The sequence below is a fragment of the Sipha flava genome, unplaced genomic scaffold (assembly GCF_003268045.1).
Source record: "Sipha flava isolate LNK unplaced genomic scaffold, YSA_version1 88_pilon_pilon, whole genome shotgun sequence".
Classification (NCBI taxonomy): Eukaryota; Metazoa; Arthropoda; class Insecta; order Hemiptera; family Aphididae; genus Sipha; species Sipha flava.
The window spans coordinates 754809-768898 of NW_020273630.1; the positions used below are offsets into that span (position 1 = coordinate 754809).

Genomic DNA, 14090 nt, shown 5'->3' on the forward strand with positions numbered 1-14090 from the left:
CAATCGTAATGATAGGCCTACGCCAAGAAATGCGCTCGGTAAACTGTTATCGAGCGCACTGACGCGTGCGATGTTCACGCCACAGAGGCGTCAGGACTCACGTAAATACCTGCATTGTATTATAATATTGGTCAATCGGTGCCGGTCGGATTCGCAGTGCGTTCGGATTGCGGAGGGAAATGTTCGGAGAAAACGAATGTAGGTAACTCTACTTCTACGCATACAATTCTCTTATCGATATATATTTGAGTGAAATATCAAAACACATTAAAATTGATTACGCGAAACTATTTGTTGCACAGCATGAACGAATGTTTGAGCGATTTTTATTATTATTATTTTTTTATTTTTTTTTTTTTTTATCGGAATGCGTGAGATGTTGGCTAGTAGATTTCTTAAAAAATCGATCTGTAATGCGAACACGATGATGTTTTGTGATTATAAATGACCAAGGAAAGAATTGCCAGAGCACTACTGAGTTACCGTAATAGTTTCCACGTCTCACTCGTGGGCCTTAACGTAAACAATAAATAATAATAACGTGTAAGTACTACAGGTGTGGCCGAAGTATATCCGTGGCCTTAATATTGCGGTCGCGTGTCATACATATATTTTCATACGTTCATGACCATATAATGCGAGTAGAACATTTCGTTCAATACATACGAGTACATACCGTTGCAGTACAGTTCATTATCGATCGATTAGACGTTTTAAAAAAATAGTATAAGACTTTTCTTCTATAGACAAACGTAAAAATCAAAAATAGTACAAAACAGTATGCCATGTTTTAATTTATACATTTTCTTTTAAATATTTAATTTCATTCAAATTTTTTTCTTACATCCTATACACAAGATCCAACCCATAGAGAAAATGCTACGATATTTATGTTTTTGGCTCTCAACCATACGAAAGTGATTAGTATAGCAAATTCATAATTGGCTGCCCCGGTATAAATAAGCTTCCTTTAAATACAACAATATAAAAAATAATGTATTAACAATTATTAAGACAGTCGTAAAGAATGTCCTATTAAAGACCATTATGAAATACATTCGAAAAAATAATTAATTTAGGTTGGTCGGTGATTTAAAATGTTTATAAGTTAATCCAATTCGAATCATTATTATTCAATACATGTGCAATTGTTTAAATTAATTTTATTTCATAAAATTTTTTTAACTTTATACGTCTATTTGACAAACATAGTCGAAAGTAATTTATAATTTCCATACGATTTCAATTATTTTAATAAAAATTACAATTTAAAGGATTATAAGTAAGAAATTTATTGATTTTCCAGTGATATTTTAATCTCTTCATCATGTTATAATTTTTCCGTGTACACTTATTTGGGTGAAAAATGTTCACAGAAAATTGTTAATTTTTGTTGAGAAAATGTTGTACGAATTAAAACTTTTTCTTGCGTGCAAAGAAAACTGAAAAAAATCAAAAAATTTGAAAATATTAACACTCGATAAAATGATAAATTGTATATGTTTATAGATGTTTATACATGTAACCTTGAGTCAAATGTGTAAGATTTGACTATGAATCGAATAGTTTTAAAACTATCCATTATCATCGATTATTAAATATTGCAGTGTACCTATACTCACATAATGATTATTTGTCAATACTGCTTTTTATTCTGTTTGTATATTTATCTCACATTATTTTTGGCAAGGATTTATCGTAATGTACGATTCTCTTCATCTCCCTTCCATTCACCTCACTGGTCATGGGAGGATTCAAATATTACGTCAGCACATTTTTTTTTAGCATTTTTGACCCCTCCTCCCTAAATCAGCGTATGCCAAAGAGTGACTACTTAATCAAAATAAAATTCTCGATTCATTAATAAATATTTATATTTTATTTCTATAATATAAACCAAAAATTCATCTTCTTATTTTTCCAAAAATGACTTCAATATGCCACTGAAGTGGCGCCACCATAATGGCGGATAAGTGATAGGAGAAGATTTTTCCTTGTTCTTCGAAAATCCACGGACCTTGTGGCGTAACTCTTATAGCGTGTATGTTATCGGCAATCCGTCGACTTACGATTTTATATTAATTCGAATTCTGATTTTGAATTTGGTCCCCCTTCACCATGTAAGACCTTGTCAGATTACTCGATCCCTCCTCCCACGAACCGCATCTGGTTTGCTGACGTAATACTTGAATGCTCCCCAACGGTAAGGTTAGGTTACACGTCGCTGCGGGTTTTACAAAACGAAGTATTACAATGACGTGACGCGGTGCGTAGCGAAGTGCGGTGAAAAACGTTGGCTTGAAGAGGACTAAGGCATGATGCTCTCCCGGAACGCGGGACGTGCGTACGCCCAAGGAACGGCGGGTGGAAGGTCGGACCCGCAGAAAACGCGGGCCGGTCCCTCGGGAATCGCGGCTGGTAGAGTCGTCCGATTGCCGCGCGCGGGATCGCACGGGCCGAAAAGCAAACAATCGTAATTAGATCCCGTATAATACAGATGTGCATACGTACCATGTGTACGCGATGTAAGCGCGTCCCGAGGCGAGCGCAGACGTAGCATCACGTTCGGTCCGCGGACGGAAAATCTACTACCCGCGTACCGACAAACATCCCCTACCACGCACAGACCGTTTCGGGAGCGGACACAGTCGCGTGCGGCGGAGCGGGCACCGGCCGGGAACGACAATGGACGCTCCTGTTTATTTTGCATACATCCACGTTTATATACACTCAAGTATGATATGGAAAATGCATAATACATACGGATTCGTTTTTTGTTGTGCGTGTTCGTGCGTGTGTCGTACCTACACGCGTAATAAATAAACTTGCACGGATGTACAAGGTAAACCGAAACGAAACGTTTTCTAATGTTTAGATATATTTATTTCTAGGATCTCTTCTTCGAGAATACACTGTAGAGTAGTGTGAAAACTCGAACGTTTTATTTTCTTTCTTTTTGTAAACCTTTAAGTATAGGTATTTATTTTTTATGGTTTCTGGTTGTTGGTACGAACACTGAAAATTTGTTTTTTCTAGCGCGAACGAATAGTTCTTGGTCAAAATAAGTGGGCTACGTGAAGTTGACGCAAATTTTAATTCTTTGGTTTCACGGTGAACGTTTGGACTTGCAAATTCTAAAAATTGGCTCGCAAATACTTACAAATAACTTGCAAAATAATGGCATACATTTAAAAAAATTGCAATACTTTAATTTTACTGTCCTTTGCTGTTGAGTAAATAAAGAGATTAGTAAAAGATTCAATGTAAAACAAACATTTTTGCTGCTACGCAAAAATTATTTTAGCTCCGTGCAATGGTTCTAACCTGAATCCAATAAGTATTGAAAATGGTAAATTCAAAATTTTACAGTTATTTTCATGCGGTATTTGAATAAATATTTTAACCAAAGTATTAGACTATGAACGACCTAGTTGATCCGGGTCGTTGTTACGCCCATAAAAATAAATCAATGTAATTTTGTTAAGCTTTTAGGTAGAAACCGATTAAACAACGCTGCAGCGTTAATAAACCTTATAACAATCAATACAAATAAAAAACAACATACATATACATAAATTTATAAATGATTTACAAATTGTTAGTGACTATTTATTGATTATCATTGATAACATGTGTTATTACCAAGGCTCATAACTTATAATTTTAAACATGGTATTTATAAGTGCTATAATATGCTCATAAAAATATTCATATAAGTGCTTAAATATGCACTAAAAATACAAAAATATACGAAAAAAATATCATGTAAAAAAATATGTCTCTTATTATTAAAATACTAATCGCGTCGCTAAATGATACAAATAAGTATATAATTTAAACCAAAAGAAGAAAAATTAATTGATTAAAATAAGTTAATTATAAATATAAATAATTAATACTACTATAATTACTTATTATTATTAAAAAAAAAAGTGTTTTAAATGCTACAGAACTGAAAAAGATTTAAAAAAGCAAAATAGCTTTTATACATTGAAATATGCAAAAAAATGCAGCATAACATTTTTTCTTAAGCTTCTCAGTTATCTAAAACAAATTTATTGCTCACATAGATATTTCTAGGAACTCTCTCAAAAAAAAAAAAAAAAACAAAACTGTAAATGATACAAGTTACGAGTATGACCTCTGATTATTACTTATCATGATTTCTCATGCTGTATTCGAATCAAAGGGGTCTTCAACTATTTTCAACACAAAATTTTTTATTTTTCTATTTTTAAATGTGTAAACTATAAACATGGGTTTAATTTTATATTTCTCGGTGGTAATCATATTACTGTAATGAACAGTTTATCGTGTCGGTTATAGTCACTTTAATATTGATATATTAATATACTAATTATATAGGTAGTTCTATGCGTGGTTAAAAATATGACATGTTTTTTTTCTTCATAATATAAAATTAGGATGTTAGTAGTTCGTATTTTTCAAATATACGAAAGTATAAATTAGTTAAAATATATTTTTTTGTTTAACTGGTTGGACCACATTTCGGACTTTTGGTTTGCTTCATACAGCTCAATGAGATCGTGTAGGAATACATTATGACATAATATTTATTCTGTTAATGTGTGGACCATTGAGTACGTAATAGTGAAATACTATTTGCGTATACTATGAAAAAATCACACAACACACATCTGTTAAGATAAGGTTTATCGTTCGCGATGTTTAATGTTATTTTTTTCCTACGTTCTAACAGCAACTCGAATATAAGGTGAAAGTTGTGATTTTTACATCGCGTTAAAAATAATAAATAATATTGACGATACAATGTGCAACATCATATTATCTCCATTGTATTTCGTATTGGAAAACATTGCCATGTACCATATATTATGTTATAATGAAATACTTTTATAGTATATACGAACAACGGTCAACTTTGAGACAAGAGACTATTGTTTTTACTATCTTACACTTACTACCCCAGCTATGAACAGGATAAGGGATCGGCGTATTTGAAAAAGGGGCGAAAAGAAAATCATATACCCGGCCAGTTGTTTTATATTGATATAAGTCTTTAACGATGGCTATAATGTATATCTATGGCGTCTGTTTAGCGATTTTAGTTTCACCCTTCTGTCAAATAGCTGCCTGGGGTCATATGACTATTTCGGTTCTAAATTAATAAATTTCGGTACTGTATAAATATAATATACATTATTCGTTGGAGATTTTCCACCTCTTTGTTTGAGATGGTGTAATGTAATGTATTATTATGCATACTCATAAACATGTGCACGGGGGGGGGGGCATCCAACGTTACATCTCCCCTGCAGACCGTTACTTATTTTTTATAATAAACGTAATAAATATTGGTATAGTTAAAATGTAAATTTGATTTTCATACTTTATTATATGATATCTATTTAATATCAATGAAAAAATTTGGAATCACGTTGAAAAAGTTATTATATTTAGTCCATTAGAGTTATCGTGATAACAATTATTAATAATTGTGAACAAATATAATCACAGAATTCTGTGCACACAGCTATCCCTACAGATTATCTATTAGAGTTAATGATAACAAAATGGATTGACGATATAATTGGTACTTTCAAAAGTCTTACTCCCATAGACAAAAGGATGGAGTTATAAATAGTTATTTAAACATATCTTTATGTTTTGGTTAAGGGACATTTTTTAAGTATAAAGTGTCTAAGTTATAATTACATTTTTCTATCAGTACCTTTTATTATTATATTTAATATTATAATTATTATTTATTACTAGAATTTTTAGTCCAGACATTTCTTATGTGAGACATCCCTGCGGATAAAGTCTGCGCACATCTATGTGTAGACTTTAATCTACTATACCAACAACTCGATACATATTAAATATTAAATATATACTACATTCAATATGACAAGGTAATACGAAACGGTTCCAACTAGTGAAGTATTTAAAGAAGAAAAAAAATCGATCGAATGTATATCATGTACTTGTGAAATGCAGAATGTGCTCTATAGAAATGCCAGCTCGGAAGAAATACAAAGTATTATAAACGAGAAATCGACCTATCAGACGGCGGGCGCATAGCACAACTCGCGTACCACGATCAATAGTGTTAAATGAATAAAACCAAAAATGCAACAGCACAGCGATATACGATCATCGTACCTGGTCACATATCATCGGTATCCGCGGTAGACTGGATTGTTTCGCGTACCGTCCTCGTATCAGGACCGAAGTACCACGGTTGCGGCGCTACGTTTCTCTGCGCCTTATACGTACATTTATCGTACGGCACTGTAACGAATACGCCGAAAAATGAATTTTTAACGCGTGTTTACAGAACTATCGAGCGCGAACGGTGCACATCTACGCGCGTGCACGTGAACACTGCCAATGCCGACACGACGTGGATCCGGGTGCACTATATTATTTTGAGTAAGTAACTTACCGTTTAAATAAGGTATAAACCGTTCGACCGGCCGTTGACTCGACGATATCGGTACGCAAGCGTTTTAATGCGGGATCGGAAATGCCGAGAAAATCCGCCGTGTACGGACAGCAATCGTGTAATTGGTTACCGTTACCGGTCCGGTAAGAGGATTGCACTCGCGCACACGTCGTCGTCGCGTAAACGTTCGATAGAGCACTGATATCTTTTTCGCGATTCGACATTGAAATATGATGAAAAAATTGTTTTTTAAATAATCAATTAATGTATTGTTATCGCAGCACGTTATGCAACGCGTGCCAAAATAACTCGAAGCGGCGGTGGCGGTAACGGTTGCTGGACGACGGATAAGACACGGTAGGTCACGGTTATCGACCGAAGATTTTGTAGGCCCATATAGGTTATCAAAAGTTTAGATTCTAAACTCATATTATGTCTTGTAATGTTTTGTGCCGTATGAATTGATGAACTTTACCGGTCCACGACTCACGTAGATTATAGAACGATTACGTTTGATAATAGCGATCCGATATCGATTATTCGAAACGTTAAACTATTGGACCGTGTTTACCACACACATATAGTACAATTATAATGCATAAATTAACCGTCACATTAACCGCCGTGGTCCTATATTTTTCGGCCGGTATTGGAAGTGTATCTCCCACTAAACAGTTACACGCAGTGTACATCGAGATAGGAATAAACATAAATGAAAGGCTGAACTAAGCGTTGATAAAACTGTTGACATAAAAACTTGTAAACTAGAAGAAGAAACGATTTCATAATTTGAGTAAAGCGATGTTTTTCTCGTGGAATCTTATTCTATCAGAAACACTTGCACGCGGAAAAATGAGCCCCTTCATTTACGATTTTGGATTTTGTGTGAATAAGGAAATCCGTAATTTTTGGTAATCCGTTTTATTTAAAAATTCGTTTTATGACTAGAAAAATAACCCGTGAAAAACCACAAGCACTTCCACCGTTCTCTTTACACAATAAAAATAAACGAAATTAAAATTTGTTTTTTAATTAAATGATTATCCATTGAAGATCACAATATTAAATTTACAACCTGGAAATAAATTCGAAATAAAAAAACTTCTTAGCTTTCATACTATATATAAACTGATTATGTTATAACTTATAAAGGATATACGTAGATATTGTGTATAACGATCTGAAATTTTGATAGTTTTGCTTTCAAATATTGTCATAAAAAATCATTCTAATATACTTTTATGAGATATGTAACTATAGACGTTTCAAAGAATCACTTGTAACTTCTATAATTCTAAATATACATACATATTATTATTACAAAAATAGGAAATTTACTAAACAACCTATTGCAACTTTTTTTGTTTTGTTTAATGTTGTTTTAAATGCGAAAGAGGAATACCATAAAACACAAATTAAAATTGCTAATTCGTTTAAATAATAAATCAACTAGACATTTTTATGAAATGAAGGTTATACATCATAAAGTATTCATATCAAAGTTCATATACCATAAACACTTATAGTGTGACCTCATGTTCGTATCAATAATAATAATAAAATCATAATTGAATAATAAAATGTTTATAATATTTTAATCTGTATACAATGTTTTCTATATAATCGATGCGTGATTGGCATTGAAAAAATATATTTATATTATGAACTATGTCTGGCTTATCCAAAGGTTTTAAATATTGGATCCATAGATTGTTCTGTTGAATAATGCTCTATTTAAATTTCAGTAACTTTTACAATAATTTATTTTTGTTTTCATCAGATGTTTTGGGTGGTTTTGAGTTACTGGTGCATCGAGTGCAAAGGTTAAACGCGAGTTTCGTTCGAGTATACATAATATATGTATGCATAATATATAATTAACCGCGGTCATTTTTACCTATACAGATGAAAAGGTCTATCGTAGTTTGGACGCTTATTATTATATTTTTTTCGTTTTGAAATTCTCTCTCTTTCTCTCTCATACTCACATACACACACACACACAAAGCATTGTATGAAATAGCATAAAAATCGAAACAATTTCTAAAAGTATTTGCGGTGAAATGTTCTAAAATACCCGTCCAGTAAATCGTTATAGCACACATATTATATTGCTTTTACTACATACGCTCACATGTAATATATAAATATACGTAACATATAATATTATAGCAGTTGGAAATACTTCAAATGTCTACGACGAGTGTGTACACGATGTGCGTCTCGCCGTTTACAAAGACAGACCGCACATTTGTTAGACTTTTCTTAACACACAGTTATGGTTTTGGGCTTTTGTCCTTTTAACTCTGAAACTTCACAATGCTTTTAAGGATCGCGTCCGCAGAGATTTGCTCTTTCTCTCCAGTTAACATAAATAATCGTCATAACACGCGTACATTATCCAGACGCCGCAGTAGCACGTGATAATCTTATCATTACTACCTGATGTATCTAATGTAATATAGGTGTTTCGTGTAAGTATGCATAATGATATTGTGGTTATATCACCTAGAAGTATTTATTCAACAAAAACAACGGTGATTTCGACCGGAACGTTGTGTGTGTACAGAAGTGAGAGTGTATTTATGAATTATGTATTATATATAATTGTTAGTTCTTAAGAGACATTTACACAATTCATAAGGCCAAGTAAACTGAGAAAAATATTCGAAAAAAAGTTGCTGAATAATATAGTATTTTATTGATCGAGATGAAAAAGTTACCGGTGACACTACAAGATAATAAACATTTCAACATAGTGACTTGCAGCAAAATATAACGACATCGAGTTACTATTTTTATATCAAATGGTTATAACTTATAAATATAGATAGGTACTAGAGATTTAAACTTAATACATAAATCATAATTTATTTATAGTATCACATTAATATATAAATTAGATTTAATTTTCACGTTATATATCACCATGTTTAGTATTAAATTAAAAATTAATAACTTATCGATGATGAATGCCAACATAATAAAATTAAATATAATAGTATAGTAGTTATAAATTATAACTATTATGCTATTATAAATACTGATAGTTATATTTATAAAACTAAAATTCTTATAAGCAGCTTTATTTTAAAATATTCAGACAATTAAAATTTCTAAAATATGTAGTATATATTATGTAGTACAGGGGCGGATTCAAAGGGGGGCAAATGGGGAGATCCCCCCCCCCATTCACCGCAGCAGACTTTAGTTTTTGACGTAATAACTTCAAGGGTAATTAGGGAAATCTTAAACTATTTTTTTTATACCAAACTTATGCTGGTACTATGTTATCATTTATATTTATTATTTGGTGATATACTGATATCGCAGTTATATACTATTATCATGATGTTAAATATTCGTAACCAAGTTTTGTGTTTTCGAAATGTAATAACTGATAACGACCAACGTAAAAATCGTTCGGTACCTCCATAATTAACAAATTTGTAATTATAAACTCTATTGTTATGACACATATTCGTATAACTAAAAAAAATTATTATTATGATATTATTACTATATAATTTTTTTTTAAGACTTTTTTTATTTAAATAAATAACCTATATCAAAATTAATATTTTTAATTTTATTTATATAAATATCTATATCATGTGTGTCCGTTTAAAATCCCCCCCCCCCCCGTTATCTTGGTCTGAATCCACCCCTGATGTAGTATACATTATTGAAATATAAAATTATATTAACGTAGGTACGAGTTTATTCAATTAAAAAGAGGTACATTTTTTTCTACATTGAACTTTTATTTTTCGAACTGTTTAAAATATTGAAATTGTGATTGTTTGTGATTGATCGAATTTCAACGTCGAAATGACTGACTATTTATCAAATAAAAAATTATCCTCGTTGCACCAAATTGACAATTGGCATAACAAATTGATTGTCGAATAATTCTGGTTAGCCACTACTTCGATCACTATTAGGTAATCTATATCCTAGATTTATTTTATTAATTGTGCCCATCTGAGTACTTAGCGATTTAGAGTGCAATATCTTCATACTTATCTTCATGTCTATTACGTAACTGAGCATAAAAATAATTTTTAAAGTCAAGCCTCAGTATCTGACATTTCTTAACACGAAAAAAACAAAAGAAAATTGTCTCTCATTTAAAATTATGGTGGATGATGTTAGTTGTTTGTTATAGAAACAATAATTTACAGTGCCTTATCAAAGAACTTCCAATCTTTGGAAGAAAACATTTTTTTTATATATTTTTCGTAACTCTAACATTTCCAGCTATCAGAATATAATAACCTATTATTAGCCATTTATGTAATCCCCTCTTTAACTTATATTTATTAAACTTAGATTTCAATTTTATTTGTACATTGCGATCCGTTAAAACCATTAATTATTTTTGTAACTGAAAACTATTTTATTCCAAAACGAAAAAGTAAATAAATAGCTAGGTAGCATTAATCGTCACATTGATTGAACACTCTTTTTAAGTATTTTCATTTTATTTTTTCAAACAATTCATTGATATTTTATTATATAATATTATATATGTAATCGGAAAACAGTGCATTATAATAACCAACACGATGTGATTTTCATAGAAATGGTTTGGAGATTTATGATTTATTTTATAATTTTAGTATAGTAAAATACATACGCCAGCTATATGTATTTTACGCTGGGATCTAAATTTGTTCATTTTGTAATACCGTAGTAGGTGTTTTCATAAAACAGGGTTTACACTGATTATGGAATTAAGTTCGCATAATGCTCCCGTACCAAATATGGAACGAACAAAGTATTTAACTACAATAGAATCATATAAATCATAATATTCATAATAGTAATACCATTGATTTTATAATAGACTATTATATAACCAATGGTAATACTGTATGGAGCGTATTGTATATTGTGTTATTTACGTACAAAGTAGATACACCCCGATAACACAAATTGCTCTATGTGGTGGCTTAACTATACATTTATTTGTGTACGGAAACGTATTATTTGTGTTTGAAAATGTTTTATATTTGAAACGTATATTATAAGTTTTTCACGAAAATTTACTAATTTACTTCGATACCTCATTTGTTAATAGCATTACTAAGCCATTTCTTTTTTTTTCTATAACACATAGCTATTACGTGTATTATTATTACTAATGTTATTTTTGATAAACATAAAAGATTTAGTAAACACAATATCATACTTATGATATTCAATGATGCTAAAACCGTAAACATTTTCAAAAAATGATATCCAATACATTTTAAAATCTGACAACAGTTTTAAAGAAATTCTTTAATTTGATGTTATTAAAAATTAAAAATAAATAACATTTATCTTTATAAACATAGTTAATAATTTCTCGTGCGTGACACTCTGTATATATATATATAATATTATTAAAATAATTATATTATATTATATATTATATTGTAATAATAATAACAATCACAAGTTCATCGATAAATCTAATGAAAATATAAAATTACATCTAACATTAATTTATCGGATAATTCGTTTAATGAAATCATAAAGGTATTCATTCAATTTTCATATTTTGTAATTATTTCACCTATATTTCACGATTAAAATGAAATATAGCAATTTGAAAATTACGCAGTGCATACTTTAATTATGCTATTTTGTTTAATAATATAAAGAATAGTGCAATAACAGCGCTTTGTGTTATTAAATTAAAGGTTTTTCGTTGCTAAGCGAGTATAACTTTTTTAGATACAAAACACACACACAAGACTAATATACTATACAAAATCTTTTTAATGTTTATTTATTAAATAAAGCAATATCACAGAATGGATTTATTAATAGGTTTTGTGATAGCAATATTATTCATTTTTTAAATAAATCATACACAATTAAACGAAAATAATGATTCGGAATGTCTATTATCAAATACTATAATATCATAATAATAGTATAATATATTATCAAAGAAATCGGTTCAATACAATTGATGACAATGATTCTTGACCATGATATTATAAACATCCTATTCTACTTGTCTATCGCTCGATCGTCCTTTCCAATCCCTCCATCCACTAAGTAGATTTCCACCAGTTATACGAAACGGAGTGTTATTTATATACATTTATTTACATTTTTATAATTTCTATAATATATATTGTAATATATATTATAGAAATTATACGGTCAGCAAAAAAAAAAAAAAACTTTGCTGCCTAACGAAAAATTATTAAAGCAACTCAATTTAGAAGTAATTCGATTGTTGAACTACTTAGAACTTATCAATATCGCATAAGTTACTGATTGTATTTTATTACTCAGGTGGTGAATCAACGTGGAATAGTTTGCGAATTTCTTCCAAAATAAATTTAATTTGAATAGTTCCGTGCACAGACGGACTACATATTTTCATACCGCATGGAATCTTCAAAGATATCTATTTGCATCTGGGTTATTTTTCTTCGGGCACCATACATAAAAAAATAAATTAAACTTCTCATAATGTGTTTGGTCCTCTGTAATCTTTTACTCCTGATTGTGCCCAATGCGTCTGGTTTCTGGAAATAATTCTTCCACTCGTCATTTTTCTTTACTATTCCCACTCATAGGTCTTCACTAGTGGTATAAAATCTTCCATATCCTCTTCCATTCCAGAATCATCGAGTTGCTATTATCGGCTATTCGTCCCAAACGCAACATTTTCGTGCCTCCATAATATTACTGGGCATTATGCATAATCGTTTCTTAATTTCTCTCGACAGTGACCGTGACGCCTGCTGTAAATGAATTTTTTGGGTTCAACGATTTACAATTGTTTTATTTTTCATATGAAATATTTCCGTTCTCGTCGCCAGTGCGTAAACTGATTTTTCAGTAATAGAAAATAGTGTTACATGTTTTGTGAAAAATTGACTAATCACGCGTGCGCAAAAGGTGTGCGTTGGAGTTAAGTTTTTGTCGTACCTAACCATATGGATACGTGGTGTATTTGAACGGTAATGGTCGAAATTATTATTTAACTGCCTGTAAACGTTCCGGCGCTTTTATCGTACACCTATTCCGTACCACCCATTATTATTTGGTTGTTATGATGATTAAGAAAACATAATAAACGATAACGCACTTCTGATGCAGTGTGCAATGAGTTATGACTCTGTGTAGAAAGTATACATTAATGGCTAGATAGAATATTGTTTTTCAGTCGCAATTGTTATTCCTCGTGAAACCTTTCGTTTTCTCCGACAGGAGCTAAAGAATAAATGTTAAGATTCTTAGGCGTGCCCAAATTTCAAAAACGAATTTCGTATATGGTCATACCTCGATTTGTTTGAAGCCGGTACTTAACTTGTTGAAATATTTCTGATCCAACATAAAACGTGGACTTATAAATCCATTTTCTTAGCAGAACCTATTAGAATTTGAATCTATTTTTTGGTCAACATATTTCGAATAGTAAACACAAAAAAAAACAAAAAAACCTTGTAGAGTTTATTTTTAATTGATTGAAAACTCGACAAGCATTAAACATTGAGTGTATAGATATTTCAAAGTAGATGAACATCAAGTGATTAAAAAAAAAATAATAGATGATTGATCGGCAGGATATGAATTTGGGTAAATCTGACAGGTGATTGTTTTTAGACTCAAAACAAATTATTTAAACTATAAGCTAATGCTGGTAGGT

The 14090-nt window shown here is 30.9% G+C and overlaps 1 protein-coding gene across 1 annotated transcript; it reads right to left on the minus strand.

Moving 5' to 3' along the window:
* Positions 1-1306: 1306 nt before the first annotated feature.
* LOC112693533 lies at positions 1307-6654 on the minus strand. Its single transcript, XM_025568640.1, has 2 exons — positions 6431-6654; positions 1307-1442 (listed from the first exon to the last, which is right to left on the minus strand). The coding sequence occupies exons 1-2, from the start codon at positions 6652-6654 to the stop codon at positions 1352-1354; spliced, it is 315 nt and encodes a 104-aa protein (XP_025424425.1). The 3' UTR covers positions 1307-1351.
* Between the last annotated feature and the right edge of the window lie 7436 nt (positions 6655-14090).

Coding starts and splice junctions, on each gene's coding strand:
- LOC112693533 (XM_025568640.1), bottom strand. CDS start 6,654: ATGTCGAATCGCGAAAAAGATATCAGTGCTCTATCGAACGTTTACGCG. Junction 1,443..6,430: donor GTTTATACCTTATTTAAACG/GTAAGTTACTTA, acceptor GATTTTTTTCAG/TTTTCTTTGCACGCAAGAAA.